General features: G+C 44.4%; 1 protein-coding gene across 2 annotated transcripts in view; it reads right to left on the bottom strand.

The window, feature by feature from the left end:
• The window catches only part of LOC122493130 (dynamin binding protein), a 113,276-nt gene that overhangs the window by 36,203 nt on the left and 59,117 nt on the right, over window positions 1-17,956 (bottom strand). Inside the window, exon 1 of one of the 2 annotated variants that reach the window (XM_043597237.1) lies at window positions 8,030-9,841. The exons of the other annotated variant lie outside the window; for it this stretch is intronic. Coding sequence (XP_043453172.1) covers window positions 8,030-9,191 — 1,162 coding nt within the window. The 5' untranslated portion in view covers window positions 9,192-9,841. Of the gene's footprint in view, window positions 1-8,029; window positions 9,842-17,956 lie in introns of those variants that run through there. 2 annotated transcript variants of the gene reach the window in all.

Genomic DNA, 17,956 nt, shown 5'->3' on the forward strand with positions numbered 1-17,956 from the left:
TTTTTTTTTAGGGAGGAGAGGAGAGAGAGAATCTTAAGCAGGCTCCATGCCCAGCGTGGAGTTTGCCACCAGGCTCAATCTCACAACCCTTTGATCATGACCTGAGCTATAAAAATCAAGAGTCAGATGCTTGTGGTGCCTGGGTGGCTTAGTCGGTTGAGCATCCAACTCTTGATTTGTAGCTCAGGTAATGCTCTTATGGTTTGTAGGATTGAGTCCTGGGTCAGACTCTGCACTCACAGCACAGATCCTGCTTGGGATTCTCCCTCTTCCTCTCTCTCTGCCCCTCCCCCTGCTCACTCTCTCTCAAAATAAATAATTAATTAAAAAAAAAAAAGAGTCGGATGCTTAACCGACTGAGCCACCCAGGCGCCCCTACCCAAAGATTTTTGAAACGTCATGAACTGTCCTAATGAGGTTTAAATCTTCTTTTATGCAGGGCAGGGGCTGGAGAGCAAGAAAACTGAATTCCCTATCTCCAAATCACTGAGGAAAGAGCTAGAAGAATTCTCTAATATTTTTTGTCTAAGTATTGCCGTAAGGTCAGCACTAAGTAGAAGCATCTCCACATTTCAGTAGATGCTAAGACGCACAGTTTTGCACATTTTAGCATTTCTGAAAGCAAGATATGTTTTCCAAGTAATAGCATGTTAATGTTTAATCAGAAGTTTTCTTTCTATTGGTACATACAATCATTCAGTGTCTTATAACAGATGGTGTTTTAGATTCAATGAAATGCAATATATTCTATTGGTCTCCTCTTGGTTTATGATAAGAAAAAAAATGGGTTTCTTAAAAAAAAGAAAAAGAAAAAAGGGGTTTCTTGATATGGTGGAATGAGGTCCGCTGTGGAACCACGTATACAGACATGTCCCTTCCCACCAGAAATCACTGTGCGTGGGCACTATGGCTTTACAGCCTGATGGTCATGCCCAGCATGGGCACTTCCTGGTTTCTCAGGAAATAATCAAATTGGAAAGCTCTGGGGGATCAGGCTGGGTATGTCAAGTTTCTGAGCTCCCACTTTGACATTCCATTTAAGGCTAGGCCTGCCATGGTTTTGCAAGTTAGCAGCTTTGATTCACCCCTCCTCCCACTGCACCCTCTAATATCCCCAGGTCCATGTGAAAGGAGATGCCCCACAAGGGCACCTCTTCCTATCCACACTCGACGTCTTGCCTTTCCTTCATATCTTTTGCTTTTACAGAGACCTGGAATCTTCCCAGGCCAATATTCCTATGTTTTTGATGAAACATTATATGCAAACAATTTAGGTAATGGCTTGTGGAAAAAACATACAACCTTCCTTGAGAATACAGCTCCTGATGGCAGAGGCAAGGTCTTTGGGTTGGGTGGGAGTCTGCCAGACTGGATCATTCCAACCACAGGATCATCTTATTTTCTTTCCCAGACTTCAATTGTCTCCCAGCTCTTGGGGATATATGGCCCTACATATATTGCCTTTTGCCTCCACATATTTACCCTTTCCTCTCCTTTACCTCCTACCTACCCATCTATCCTCCAACAAGCAACACCTTGATTTTAAAAAGTAAACACATGAAAGCCGTGTCCAACTCTTTGCCCCTTCAGCTACAGTCACAGGTCTTTGGTTCTTTTTGTGAGAGGTCTTGAAAGAGTGGTCTTCATGCCCTCCTTCTATGACTGCATCGCCCATATAAGTCCTTTGCAAGTAATTCTGAATCATCACGGTTGCAACAATATTGTCTTTTCAGTCAACCAACAGCCTCTTCGACAAATCCAATGGCATTATCCTTGATTTCCTTGGGCCACTTCAAAGCACTGGCCATTCTCTCTTATTTTAAATTCTCTGGTTTTCTCCTGACCTCTTCATATGATCTTGCCCTATGCCTCTTGCTGGCCTCCCTCCTCCTCCTCCTCCCCCTCCCGCTTCCCCCAAACTGTGGCTCAGTTCTCAGACACCTGATCTTCTCCCTAGTTGCTCCTTTCCTCAGAGAACGTATCCACTCACAGTTTCAGTGATTACAAGCGAGGAGATGATTCCCCACAGGCAGACCCAGCTTGCCTTATTCCTCAGGCTCTGCTCCAAACTAGCACCTGGTTTCTAAGATTTTAATACTCCAGTGCTCCACACACTGTGGTTCCTCCTTGTCACCACAACCATGTATCTTTGCTTATAAAGCTTCCCCAACCAGGAATGTTCTCCCTGCTTCTCTCTGCCTACGTCAACCTCCATTACTCACTCTCTTCAGCTTTAGCTCAAGTTCAAACATCTTCCTTAAGTCTTTTCGCATAACTCAAGACTGAGCTTTCCCTCTTCTGACTGTCCACAGCATTCACCATCTAAACCAAATACTCGTGTACTTTATTACATTATTCATATTTTTACATTTGCCTCTTCAATTGATCTGGAAACTTCTGTGTGTGTGTTGGGGGTGGGGGAGGCATCCTTCTCCGGATACCCCCAATACTTGGCACAGTGCTGAGTACAAGTTCTAGTTACCAAATCCCTGTTGAACTGCATTCAAAGGGGACGTGGGATCTGTATACTGGTGAAAGGATGATGGCAGCTCATGTTTATTTTGCATTACTACACGCCGGGTTCTACGGTGCGGTTCTAGGTACTTCTGTATCTATAAACTCACTTAACCCTCATAATGCTGCCACATAGTTACATCATCTGGTTTTACTGATGAAGAAACTGCAACAGAGGGATTAAATAATTCACACAAGTTTACACAGGCAATAGGGCCAAGTAGGGGAAAAGGTATCTAATAGTTCCCCTTATAGGACTTATAAAATTGTATTTTAATTATTTGCTTATATGCTGTTTTCTGTTTGAAACCGCAAGTTCCTGAATGCAGGCACAAGTCTTATCCATCTTCTCCAGTGTCTCAATAGGGACACAGCTGGCATTTTGGCCAGGACAATTCTACATTGCATAGGACAGGTCTACACACTGAAGAATTTTAGAGTCCCTGGCCTTTGCCTTCTAAGCCCAAGTAGTCCTTGTACCCTGCCACTGTAACAGCCAAAAGATACCTCCACCCAGTTCCACATCCTGGGGTTGGTCTGGGCCAGCCAAGCCTCAGATCGCCTGCCCCCTTGAGCCCACTGCATACCAAATCGGCACCATCAGTCATCCATGTAGCCATGATTTCAACCAGGTGACCCCCCCCCCCACCCTGGACTTCACCTCTACCATTTGGACCAGGGATTTGTACCTAATCAATGAATGGTTAGTTCATATGATGAGGACTGAAAAAAAAAACACAGGGTGAGTCAATTACACTCACTCTCCTGGGAATCTGAATTATGAACTATCAGCCGGGTCAGACAGAAATAGAAGCAGAAGTTGCAATAATGTCGCAAAGACAGTGTTGGGACGAGTATGGTTATATGTAATGAAAAGTGAAGAGGGTGCAGAAACTATGAGTAAATGGGAAGTGCTGGTCTGCAATAAGAGGCGACCATGCAGAAGTTCAGAGAAGGGTACAAACGTCATGAGAAAGATGGTCCCTGAAGGAGACGCAGAAAGTGAAGAGCTGGGCCCAAGGGTAGCTGGTTGCAGCCCACTTGTACCGGAGCAGTAGCCTCATCCCTCCTCAGGATCTTCAGGCAATCTAGCTGGAACCAGAATGTAACACAGTGTTTGGTGCTCAGTACGGTTCTGTTAGATAAAAATAGATGAGTGGCTAATATTTATTATAAGAGAATGAAATTAGAGAGAGCGGCACAAGGTGCTCTGAGAATGTCCAGTACGTAAATGACAGTGGTTCCACCAGCACGACTCATCCTACCCACAGTGAAATTCCACAGTCTGTTTTGCTGGCCATTAGTTACTGCCCAGTTAATTCCCAGGAGTATGGCCCCTGTCTCCAGAGTGGCAGAGACCTCTTGGCATCTATTGCACTTGTGGCTTCTAATCAGCATATGAAATTAGCCAGGATGAAGAGCTAATGTCTTGGATTGACTGGCAGACATTTTATTCCAATAGTTTGAATACAGTCTGCAGCTACAAAGACATCATGTTTGTATACTTGCAGTGAAAAGAAACCTTGACCCACAGAGTCCTAAAAACTGCGCTACCTGTGGAACACTGGCAAAAGTGCCTTCAAATCTGTGCTGGTTTTTATCATCTTGGGAGAGAACAAAACAGATTTCCCTGGATTCTGTTGTTCCACGGCAATTACTGTCCAAACTCTAAAGGAATCGAGAGTATATCTTCATCACCACTTCCCTCCTAAACCCCATGTAATGTGCTTTGCACCTTGGTTGCTCCTTTTCTTCACCCCATCTGGCAAATGCAAGGTCTTTCTTTGGTCCACACGCCTCCCGTATCTCTGCTGCATGTTACACGGCTACGCCCCCCTCCACTTGAAGTCTCTCCCCTGATTTCCCTAATACAATACTTTCTGCTTTTTCTAGGTTCATTTATATGGCATGAACGCAGAGCTGTGCTTCTGGCTTCAACCTTGGTGACGCAGTAAAAGCACTGGTCTGGGCATCGGGAGACCTGGATTCTATTCCTGACCTAGGGACTGATTTGGGACATATATTTCAATTTCTCTGCACTCCATCTCTTTGGTTATAAAAACGGTGGGTCAGATTTAAGTGTTTTTCAAACATTTTTTTTTAACGGTAGCCCACACTTTACACTGTGATTCAGTATATACATGACATGTAACACGTGTGTGTGGATACACACACGCTCACACACACACATGAAAGTATCACATGCATACTTTTCCTACACGAGACGTGCTACGAAATTTTCTACTCACTTTTATTTTTCAAGAATGCTACTTATAACCCACGGAAGAGACTTTAAGACCCAGTCATGGGTAGTTACCCATTATTTATAAAACACTGGGCTTGCTGATGTGTAGTGAGACAGGAGGATGCTACTGAGCCCTCTGATCCTGAACCTCCAAGCCTGGACTCTCACCTGAATTCCATATCCTATTCCTCTCTGTAGCAGTTCCTCATTTACATATCCTAATATCACTTACCCCATAGTTAACACGGAATTTGAGGTACCGCGTCCCTTTCCCATCACAACCATTTATGTTACTAGCAAGTGTAAACCCTTGGTGCCGACTTTTGGTCTAGCAATGGGAGAGCAGCTTACATTGTACCAACCTCCCTATTGATAACTATTAGCAACCCTGGATAAGGCATTTTTTTAAAGTAACTGTGTGAAGGTATTGGAAAGCAACCAAAAGCAGGCGGAAAACTAGAGGGGATAGGACTCAAAACAAGGGATGCAAACTAGGTAAGATCCATATTTATCCAATTTTTACTCCCTGAAGTCAATCCCTAGTCTTCTAGAATGTGAGGAAAATCAAGCAAAAATGGAAAGCCAACAACTGGCAATCTTATTGGGCTGAAGAGTCAAAGGCTCATTTCTGGGGCTGTGAAGTGGCTAGGTATTATGAGTGAAATCCTGGAAAAGAGGAAGCCACAGAGAGAGCAGCCCAAAATCTGTGCAGAAATTCCCCTCAAATCCTTGAACTATGCATGCAGGTGATGAGACTCCGGGAAGCCAGCAGAAAGCAGTAACAGCTAGAGGCCAAAAAGCCTGGCAGATATTCACAACTGCTTGGGGCTGAGAAGACACGGCTTGAAATTTGAGTCCCTCTAAGTTAAGAGATTCAATAAACACTTCATGTTGTACTGAAACATCAAAAAAGCTGCACCCTAGAAGTAAGACCCACCTCTCAGGAGGAGGGGCCCACACCCTAGGACTAAGGGCAAAACCCTAACAGGCATGCCCTAACAATCTCTAAGCCTGAGGCCTCCATAGGAGAATGAACTGATAAGGCAGGTGAGGGAAGGGCACATTATGGTAGAAGGACTTGGCTTCTAGCTTGAGAGACAGGCTGGGAGTGGCCATTAGATAGCACCTTGTTTCTCAGATGGAGTAGGGGGAGGCAGGGGAGGGTGGGAGAGGAGGAAGGGATGGGACATTCCACGTAGATAATCACACCTGCAGACACAGAGCCTGAGGGCAGATGTTCAGTGGGGGTCAATCTGGATCTCAGGAGAGAGGGGACCATGTAGTGATAGACTGGTGGAATAACTTGTAAGGCTGAAGGGAGGCAGGTGGACAAAAGACCAAGAAATCACAATTTATGAGCACCCACTATGTTCCAGGCATGTCTTTAAGGGTTTTATTTATGTTCTCTCACTGACACAGGTGTCATTATCTTCATTTTATAAATAAGGAATCCGAAGCTCAGAGAGATTAGGTAATTCACCTCAAGTTATACTATTAGTAAATGGTGGGGCTGAGACGCGAACTCCTAGCAGAAGACAGACTCTAACACTTGTTTCTGTAATTACATGTTGTAACTGTAACGTTCAGCAAGGACATTGGTGCCTGTGCTGTGAGACAGCCAGCAAAGAATGTTAGAAAGCAAAAGGATTTCAGGGCAGACTAAGATTCTGTTATAGGCCAAGGAGGACACTAGTGGTATAAACTAGGGATGTCAATTAAGCTAAATAGGAATACCATCAAAACTGAAGCCCTCGAATATAAAGAGAGAGTTGTAAAAATGTAAGTGACAGAAGGGGGAACTGAGCTGGTTTAAGAGAGATCATAGGGCAAATTGCACCGCTCGGGAGAGAAGGGCTTGACTCTTGTTAAGTCAGACAGAGTAAACACACTTAGATTACACTTAGGAGGCTTAATACAATAAGGAACTAAAGATAGGAAACAAAGTTCATGTACGGAACAGATGTGGGGGAAGGGAATAGGAGCAACACAAAAACCAATATAAGGAATCACAGAATCACTTGTGTAATTGTGTGTGTGTGTGTGTGTGTGTGTGTGTGTTGATTGTTGTTGATTTGAACTGGAAGGAATTTAGAAGTCATTCAATCCCTATCATCTCAGAGCAAAAACACACCTAGAAAAAAATGGCTAGCTGCTAAATACCTCAGCCTTCCAATTAAAGCCGGGCTTAGTTTCATTTTTATCTTTATAAATGCAGGTGGAGACCCTGATTTATCCAAAACAATGCCCTGGAAATTCTGGTTAGGTTAAGCCTGTGCCGGAAGACCACAGGATAAACCACTGGCAGTTCTGGGATCACACCAGGGACTTGTCATGCCCCCACCAACAGTGAGCCTGTTCTGAAGATCTAGATGAGAGACTTCCCGCTCAGGAGGAAGGTGTGAGATGGAGTTTCTAGATCATTCACATTTTCTGACTCTAACCCTTATCCTCTGCTCATAACCTACACCACCCTCAAATCGGCCTCCACCAGAAAGTTGGCTTCGTGAGAGAATAGCGTAAATAAAAAGAAAGACTTAACAGGGAATCCAGTAATTATAAAAACAACCACAACAAAACAAAACAAAATGAACAGAATTCATTTCAGAGAACATCAGAAGACAAACTGGCAAGAAAGAAACAACCTCTACATTATAAAAGACTCTTAATGTATCATGTTACAAAAACAGTTAAGGCGAAGTGAGATGAAGTAATTTGAATGTACAAAGCATCGCGAAGAATATAAATAATCCTCTGATTTCCAGAAGAGTTGTAGTGCTCATCATTCACTTAAGATTCCTGAGTGTAAAGATACAAACACTCTATAAAACAAATTAAATCCTCTTTTCCCCAACGTCTAAAGAAGCGTAGAGATGGAAAGAAAGATCCTGCCAGGAAAATAAATTTTCGCTTGGTGTCTCAGTAATGAACTTGCCATTCCCCTGAGACAAAGAAATATTAAAGAAAGATTGGAAAGATATTTGGGATTAGAGACCCCTGACAAAACCAAGAATGATAAAGATATTTCCCATGAGAACACGGTCTCGTTCTGGAGGCCATGGTGTGTGTTTATAGTACTGTATCTGCTTTTGCTCTGAAAAGTGCCTCCCAGAGGGATTAAATCTCTAAGGTTTTTCTCACTCAAGATACACTGAAAAAAGAATTTCGAGGGCCAGTTTCCTTAAGTACATGGGTGTTCCTAGTACCTAGATAACCACCCCTATTACCTTCTTTCATGTTTTAGCATTCTAATAAGGCTGGTTGAGTTCGTACCTTGAGTTTTCTTCCTGTTTTGCACAAATTCTGAGCGTCTCAGGGTGCTGGGTGCTGTGCGGCGGTAGCGACTATTCCTTTTCCAAGTCTCAGGGCCATTTGTCTTTCTCTCGGCCTCTAAATGCCAGGTATTCTTTCCTAAGGAAGGGCCCTGCGGAATGCCGCTATGGTGTTCTCCCCGAGCCCCTCTCGTCCACTGATTCCGCAGACCATCCGGGAAGATCCCTCTGCTCCCAAGGGCCATCATTCCTGCTCTGTCCATGCCACTGTCCTCCAAATCCTTCATCTGATGGGCAGAATCTGTTTCTCTGTAATTCTGAAATTTATACTCACAGTTTGCAAATAGAGTGTCGTGGCCTTTATTTTCTGTATCAAAGTCACTCTGATCCACGACAGGAGTCTTTGTTTTGGGATAGATTTTATCATTTTGACACACACCTTTGTCCCCTTCATAGTATTCGGCAAATTCTTTACCTTCACTGACACCATTCAAATCTGGGAAGTCCACAGACTGACCGTTAATATAATTCCCAGGAACCTGACATAAATTGCTGCGGTTTCTACAATAAATATTAGTTTCTTTACAATCCTCAGCATTATAATTAAAATTCCTGTGGTCCATGTGCCACTTTTCAGGTTGACCACCATTCCCCACAGGATCATCCAAACCACTGTGGCGAGTCTGTTGTCCAGTGTCTTTAGAGTCCTCAGGATTACAGTTCAGATTCTGACCATCTACGTAGCCATTTGTTTCCCTATATCCTTCAGCTTTCCAGCTTTCTGGGCTGCCTGTAAGCCAATTATCCTTCGTCTCGGGGCTCAGATTCCCATAATCTACATCTCCTGAGTTCCAGTAACCATCACAGCCTTGAATCACACTTCCATAGTCCACACAGTCCTTTCCACTTTCCTCTGCTTCCTCGTGGTCTGAACTTGGTTCACTCTGCCCAAAAGCCCAGTATCCACAATGCCTTTTTCTGAAGGGCCGATTGTGCCCTGACGTCCAGTTTCTGGAATCCGAGGCGCCTTCTCTGTAAAGTCCATCCAGCCCTGTAAGATCCCTCTTCGGTAGACTCCTGTGATCTTCATACTCCCAGCTGGAGCCCCAGTGCCCTTTCCTGCCCGCTCCTCTTTCTTTTCTAACTTTGTGGGTTTCACACATGTTCAGTGCACTTAAAGACTCGAGTTTTGCTTCCCTCCTCCATGGGCCTGGGTGGGGCTGAAATGTGGACAGGTGCGGTTTAGCCCAAGGCTGTATCCGTCCTTCTGAAAATGTCTCCCAAAGTGCTCGAGACACTCACTCTTCTTGCTCCTCCAGCTGGGAGCACAGAGAAATGTGGAGTTATTTCAACCTCGGATCCAATCAGTGAGCTGCTATATCTTTCCCCACAGAGGCCAGAAGATAATTAGTAACTAGTGTTCATGTGATTGGAGTTGGCAGCTTCGTTTGGTGTTTCCCTCAAGCTGGTCAAACTGGCTTGGCTGCTTTCTGTGCTGAAGGTGGAAGTATGCTGCTGTTCTAAAGGTTTTGTAGAAAAAGCAGAGTGAGCAAGAACAGCCCCCTTTAAAAGCCAAGGTAAGGTCATCTATCAATCTCATTGGCCTCTTTAGATATTTCTGTAATCAACCAGGGGTATAAACAATGTTTTCATGTGCAGCTCAAACTGGACCTCTGTTCCTCATCTTCCAAGTTCAGCTTTCTAATCCTTAGACATCTGAAACTCTGCAGGTCTCCGTTTCCCTAAGAGAGAGAACTCTTCCTCCTGTGAGAGCTTTGCTTTTCATGGGAGTCAGGTTACCAGTTAGTGAGTACACACTCAAATCGCAAGTGGTTTCAACTCCTGCCTGCAGACGCAATGGGGCATCCCACTGAAAGGAAGAAAAAAAACTTCCTTTTTACTCTCATCTGGTGTCTGAGTAATTTTAAAACTGTCCCCTACAAGAATGTAGTTAAGTATGTTTTTCACACTTCCCTTGATACGTGCCATGCCAGAGAAGCATGAAAACCATTTTCTAAATCTCTTCTCCATCCAATCATGCAGCAATATTCAGGAACTGGGGAATAAGGTTAGGAAGCAGAAAGGTGCCTATAAAAAGACCTCTGTGGATCAACAAACATTAGATGGGCACCTATTATAGGTGAGCTATTGAAGAGAGAAAAAGTGAACAACTCAGTCCCTGCCTCTTGCAATGCAGGAGCAACCCCACAACAGAAGATCTAATGTGACAGGTGCTATGACAAACACAAGGGCAATGCAACAAAGCAAAGTCCCTGGCAGGGCAGCTGGAGGGTATCATGGAAGTGGCGGCATTTGAGCAGTGCCTTTAAGCACAAGCAGGATTTCCCCAGACTTTCTACATATGGAGGACTAGGAGATGGGGAACAGTCTGGAGGATGGAATACGTAGAAAAGTAGTAAGAGAAAAGGCTGGAGCGGTAGGTTGGGGCAGATCCCAAGGGACCGAATGCCATTTACTTCATTCAAGGGAGAGTACTGTGCTCAGAGACAGGCTTTGGTAAGATGATTGTTTTAGCTAACTGGTCATCTATCAACGTCCAGGAACGGTCCCTTGAACCACTGTCTAATCCCTATTTGTGAAACAGTATACAGAACCGTGAGGAGACCAGGGTTAGATGCTGTGTCAATAATTAGATGTTTACTCTTGGATGAACCACTCGAGGTTCCCATCTATAGACATCTAGGCCCACTGACCTCTATGACACCTCTGATTCCTTCAGTTTAAAAAATCCATGTTCCATTTTCCTCACAACTTGTTTGTCCTTTCCTCAAATACCTAAGGCGCTAGTATGCACCCTTTGGCTGCAATCTCTGGATTGCCAAATCTTCTGATGTGAAGGTTTCTGTTCTGTTCCCTCACACCTTCCAAACCAATAGCTGTAGCAGCAGCAGCCCTGGAAGCTTCTGTGTTTTCAGTGTGAGAATGTGCTAGAATCGGGGCGAGGGCTAGCAAGCTGACAAAAAAATTTTTTTTTTTTTTTTTTTTTATCTTCAGTACCCTGCAAAGAGGTACTGTATTACCCTTACTTTACTGCTGACAAAGAAAGAGTCTCAGAGTTTCAATAACCTGGTCACATAAGCTGGTACCAGCCAGGGCCACAATCTGAACTCAGATCTGTTTGACTTCGTGGCACTAGACGAACAGGGATACTCAAAAACGTACTAGAAAACCTTAATTTCCCTCAAACCAAGCAAATGAACAAGTAAACTCTATCACGATCTAAGTCAGAGGTGGCCACTTCTGAGGCAGGTGTGCTCACACTGGCCCCTTCCCTTCCCCTGACATTCCCTCTGTGCCTCCAGTCCTGGAGTCTGCCCGTGCCCCCTGCCACCACCCCCCAACCCGGCCACCACAGGGCCGTTCCTCGCCATTTGACCACAGTGCACATCTAGACTGGCACATAAAGTAAGCCAGGCACACTTTTAAATACTGAAAATAAAGATTAATCTTTCCCACACTGTTACTGGAAACAAAGTTCCCTTTAGCTACTTTGTATCTTTGATAAAGATAGCACTGTAAGAAACACACCTAGTACATCAACCAAGAGAAGATATAAAAGAGGATAAATTACGGAGGCCCTAAAGTGCCACAGGGCCCTGATGCTTGCTGTTTGTCACCAGAGTGGGGGCGATCAGCTGCAGTGACTATCTGTGCACCCCTCGCCCCCAGTAGACAGAAATACTGCTATATTCAATGGTAGGAGGGAAGACAGGCAGCAGGATTTAGAAGGAGACAGAAAGAGGGAGAAGGTGCCAGAAGGGTAAAGGAAGAAGAGGGAGGAGACTAGAAAAGAACCAGCAAGAACACATGCCTCCCTACACTTCTGTTAATGTCTCTGTTAACTATGCAGGTCATGCCTCTCGTCTGGTGACCGACGCTTCCACACTAAGGGTGCCCCAGTGATGTTCTCTGATTCCTACAGTTCTTGCTGTTTTTCAGAGCACTGAGCAAATCTCTCTCTCATTTCACCTACGTTATTTTATTATGCGTGTGTAACTCCATTTATTACACTGAATGCTCCTTGGAGGCAAGGACCATGTCTAACTTATGTCTCAGTCCTCAACACATCTCTGCACATGGGTTACCCAGCAGGTACAGACAGGTTTGAGGAGCTGATGTTTGCAGCATTTATGGGGCATGTGCTAGATGCCAGGCAGAGAGCAGGACAGCTTGGAGGTTAAGAGCACAGCTTTGCCAGCCCTGGGTGTGAGTCTGGACTTTGCCACTCACCAGCTGTAGAATCTTGGGGAAGTTACTTAAGCTCTCCAAGTTTGTTTCGTCATGTTTTCATCTTAAGCACAAAAGACATGACATTTCTGTGGAACATAATTCTAAAAAGCCTCATTATTGATAAATTCCCACTACCTGAAACTTGAGACACTTTTGTTCTGCCACCTGTATATCTAATGCAAGGATGGTTCTCGAGTGTATCTCAAACCAAGTCACAGGTAATGGAAGGCCATGGAAGAGCCTGGAACTTGCTGTGGCTTTGGGGATGGAGCACTGAGCCAAGATTCCCTTCCAGCCCCTCTTCAGGTCCTCAGAAATCATCAAGCTATCTGGCAATCCCCCAGGACTTTAGGACTTCTCATATTAAATGATCACCTTTAAATTTTTTTTTCATTAGTTTTTTAAATGTTTATTTATTTTTGAGAGAGACAGAGTGTGAGCAGAGGAGGGGAAGAGAGAGAGAGGGAGACACAGAATCTAAAGCAGGCTCCAGGCTTTGCGCCGGAGCACAGAGACTGACGCGGGGCTTGAACTCACGAACCACGAGATATGACCTGAGCTGAAGTTGGAAGCTTAACAGGCTGAGCCAGCGAGGGCGCCCCTAAGTGATCACCTTCTTGAGGACATGCCTAAGAGCTCATCCTCACGAGTCCCCTTGAGGGTAACCGTTGCTGCCGCCCCTGTTCAGCCCAAGTGCCCTAGTTCTTCCCTGATCCTTCACAGCAAAATCTGCTCCAGGACACCCCCCGGCCCTGCCCCGCCTCTGAGGCTGCAGTCCCCTCAGACCTGAACGCGCTCGCATAGCGGTCCTCTCCCGAGCATAGTTTAGATAGAAGTTTCCTCTCCTTAATACCATCTGCTTCCCATCTCTCAGAAGATGACTCCACTTCTGGCCTTCCCATAATACTCTTTCTTGTTGGAACTTATTTTTCCAGTCGCTTGCAGTGATCTAAAGTAGAGGGGCAGGTGAGCGTGTGTACTTGGCCCGCCTTCTTGAGCCAGCCTCTCCGGACCACCATTCTCCTGCTGGGAGTTCAATCAGTATCCTACAATTCCTACATCCGCACATTACTTTGTATTATTTTCCTTCCTGAGGACACGTGGGTTCGGAGCTCTCTGGCACACCTGCCCGAAGTGACACAGCCGTGTTCTCCGCGAGCCTTAGACTAATGCTGGTGCCTCACTTCCTTTCTTTTCCTCCTTTATAAATTATTTCTGCTTCTTCATCCTTTCCCTAGCAAATCTACCATCCTACTGTGTCTGTATCCACACACTCTGCCTTCCCTCCTGTTAAAATGGAGAAACTGTCGCGGCTCTGATAACAGGCCAGTCTCTCTGCTGGTTCCCTGGATCCCAGTCCCCCTAACGCCTCAGAGACTGTGTTCCAGCAACAAGGCCCTCCCTCTGCTTCTGCAACGCAATCACTCCGATGGATCGGTCCCACTCACTGGACTATCTGCGTCTTCTCCTTTGCTAGTTCACCTTCCTGGTCTTCTACACTCCCAAACACTGGTGTGCCCCAGGGCTTCTCCTAGATATGCAATTACCTAGCACATGGCAGGAATGCAGGGAACACTGATAGGACTGGAAATGTGGTTTCCAATCTTATTCAGTGCCTCTGCCTCTCAGCCTAAAGGAAGAATTTAAAGGAGACCACTACGGCTAAAGCTACTCATAGGACATCAGTGCTACAGCCTCTGGTGGTGTGGACAGAGGGTCTGGAAATAAAGGAGAAGAAAGACACCTAAGATCTAAAGGTTAAGTTCCCCAGCAGAGGAAGAAATGAAGCACTAATGAAAAGCAACAACTGACTGGGAGGAGGGAAGGCAGAAGCAGAGAGGATTCTGGGAGCACTGTAAAAGGCAATAAGGGCTGGAGTGTTGGAAAATAAGAGGTGTTTGGGGGGAAATGTGATATGCTCTGAAGGGTGTGAATATTCGCAATGAGACAGGGCTGTGAGAAGCACTTAAGATGTCTCAGAATTTATAACCTCGTGATGAACTGAAAGGGTTATGAGTTAGGTGAGGGCTCAGAGAGACGAACGACCAGCGTGGGGATGTTGCTAGCACGAATGGGTAAGCATGTTGGAGAGCTGTATGACTTCCTGATAAGCAAGCAGCCAAAAGTGTATCTGTGCAGAAGGGTTAAGTATTTTTTTTAAAGATATCAAGACATACATATATTCTCTTATAGTTTTCAACAGATGAGAGTACTAAAAAATGCTATGCCTGACAATAAACTATTTTGGAAGTAAGTTGACAAGGGTCTTTTGGGATCCCTCCTCTGTGAGCCCTTGAATTTCTGGGTTTTTCAGGTGCTGCTTCCTACACCCACTCTCAGAGATCAAGCATCCCTCTCTCAAGTTGAAACACGCCAACATCATGGTGTGGCACAGTGACAGGGCACACAAGGCTGTGCAATGAAACCGACCTGAATTTGAACCCCAGCCCTACCACTTACTAACTGTGACAGTCTGGGTCAACCTGGGCTTTCTCATTTGTCATATATGCACAATATGGAGGATTCATGAAAGTGTGTCAAAGACCTAGCACTCTGTGTGACAAGTAATAAGTGCTCAATTAATTATAATTATGATCACTGTCTTTCACTTCCTTCAGCTAATGGTGAGGTTCAGTGCCTGGGCCACTTCTGTGTATCTATACTCTTTCTTTTCTTTTTTTTAAGAAGTAATCTCATTAAACGTTGTGGCTTTAAATAAAGTTTATGGGCTGTCAAAATTGATTTGTCCCAAATGTACATCTCCAACCCTTACCCCTCCCCTGAACTCTGGGCTGTATATCAAACTTGCCTAATCAATACTTCTACCCGGATGTTTTATGGGCTCATCAACATGACCAAAACAGAGCTCCTGACCTCTGTCCCGTCCCACCTCCCCCACCAACCAGCATCTCCTGCAGTCTTCACCATGAATTGAGAAATTACTGGCAACTCCAACCCTTCCAGTTGCTCACCCGCGGGGTCATCCTCGACTCTTCTTGTTCTCTCACACCTCACACCCAATCCACCAGCAAATCCTACAGGCTCAGACTCAAAATATACCCAGGACCACGCACTCCGCGTCATCTCCAGTCTACCATCCCGGTCCAGGCTGCCATCACCTCTTGCCTGCAGCATCACTGCAGTAGCCTCCCAACTGGTCTCTGTGCCCCTACCCTTGTGTTTTTCTGTTTGGCCTCCACACTGCAGCCAGAGTGACGCTATAACATGCGCCAGATCTTACTGCTCCCCTGCTCAAAACCTTCCCGTGGCTTGTCTTACTCTGAACAATGAACTACAAAACCCACACCTTAGCTCTAGCTGAATTGGCCTCCTTGCTGTTCCTCAAACACTAGCTGCACATCTGCCTGCGACGATTTCCCCACCCCCCAAAAATGGCTTGGCTGGCTCCCTACAATCATTCAGATCTTCACGCGAATGTCACTTTTCAGTGAGGCCTTCCCTGATTCCATAGCTTCTTTTGCCTTCTAGTACATATTCATATTTCTACTTACTGTTTGCCTCTCCCTATGAGGGCAGAGATCACTGCCCTAACTCCAGAGCACTGCCTGGGATACAGCAGGAGCTCAATATATGCAGATTAAATGACTGCCCTGGAGTTTCTCATCTCTTGGGGCTTGCTACATCTGGCAAAGTGTAGGCTGGGAGATGACACACTCGGTGGCCGTGCAGTGGCAGGAATGACTGTGGCCAAGGGTCTGTGCTAGCAGGAGGGAGGCAGGTCCTTTCACTATATCCCTGCAAAGCCCCAGTGAAATCTGAAACCGATACTTAAAATCCCTGGATCTATTCCAGTTTCTCCTCCCCTCTGCCATGAGCTGAGCGTGAGGAAATGTTCACAAAGCCATGCTACAAAGTTAGGAATAGAGATTCTTTAACTAACTTAAAAAAAAAAAAAAAGAATAGTGATTCATGGGTTAATTATAACTAAGTCAACCATTCCAAGCTACATTTCTTGACACACATTGAACCCCTATTGTAAAAGGAAAACTAGTTTCAGTCCTGAATTAACATAGACTATTAAAGCCTTCTAACTGGTTGCTGTTTTATACCAAGACAAAATCCATTTAAAGTAACCGAGCTAATTTTTACTGAGCCAACATCCTGAACCACATGCCACAAGTCAAAGATACTTGCTTTTTTTTCTCATGTACTGACAAATCAGAAAGAAAGATTATTATTCTTTTCACATAAACTTTTACATCTTGAAAGACCACAAAATGTTTTGGCTATTTAACTCATTGTGTTTTACTAGTTTGAGAAAGAATTTTTATTTTATTTTTATTTTTTCAATATAATTTTTTTATTTAAAAATTTATTAGTTTTTATTTTTGAGACACACACACACACACACACACACACACACACACACACACGGTGTGAGTGAGGGAGGGGCAGAGAGAGAGGGAGACACAGAATCCAAAGCAGGCTCCAGTGAACTCAGCATAGAGCCTGATGTGGGGCTTGAACTCACAAACCATAAGATCATGACCTGAGCTGAAGTCAGACACTTAACCTACTGAGCCACCCAGCACCCTGAGAAAGAATTTTTAATACTGAGGCACGCCAAGGAGTCTTCAGAATAATAAATAGCTTCTGGATGTAGAAATAAACTATACTTTCAAATTAAAAAAAATTTTTTTAACATTTTTTCATTTTTGAGAGACAAAAAGAGACACAGTGTTAGCAGGGGAGGGGCAGAGAAAGAGGGAAACACAGAATCTGAAGCAAGCTCCAGGCTCTTAACTGTCAGCACAGAACCTGATGCAGGCCTCGAACCCACGAACTGTGAGATCATGACCTGAGCCGAAGTTAGATGCCAAACCTACTGAGCCACCCAGGTGCCCCTATACTTTCTAGAATATTGTAGATCACTTCAGTATAAAGATATTACTCTTCCATATCAGTACTTTTCTAACTTATTAAATGAATGGCTCTCTTTAGTGGGTCTTAGATCTCAGTATGTTGTTGAAAATGTTACTTTCTTGAAACACATTCTGATTTGATGTGCAACAGCCTTTTAAAATTACCCTGAGAGTCTCTGGTCAACATTCCCTTGACATTACCTTCAAGGGAAGAAAAGTTTAGGAGCGAGGATCCCAATATGGAAGAGGCTGACTCTACCCTTTACCATTCCCTGCACTGACGTAGAACTAATGGGGTCCTTACTCACACTGAAGTAACTATGACCATGGTTCAAAGGCTTCAACAGTGTGATTACATACAGAGGTCAACATCACTATGATCACTGGAGTTTCAGAGATACACAAATATGAATAATACTATGACTATGTCCTTCGTATTAATCAATGGATAGCCAGTGCCTGCCTCCTAGTATGTGCTTAAGAAATATTTGCTGAATAAAGAAATGAATGTACAACCCTGATTACTTGTCAAATTGAGAGGCATGTGAACCTCTCCTAGAGACAGGAAAACACTATGATATTCTAAAATAAGATTCTCTCAGGGCTACATTACGTAGTCCTAATCAGGGTTCTAAAAGTAACATGTACTGGGAAACCTGAAAGTCTGTGGATTAACCCCAAATCTTTCCATTGCTCTGGAAGTCAACCTATTTATCAGATTTGAAGATACTATGTTTTAGATATGTACCTTAATTTATTAATTAGCAACTCATTTGACCAGAAGCTCTCTGAGA

Source organism: Prionailurus bengalensis, chromosome D2 (assembly GCF_016509475.1).
Source record: "Prionailurus bengalensis isolate Pbe53 chromosome D2, Fcat_Pben_1.1_paternal_pri, whole genome shotgun sequence".
NCBI lineage: Eukaryota > Metazoa > Chordata > Mammalia > Carnivora > Felidae > Prionailurus > Prionailurus bengalensis.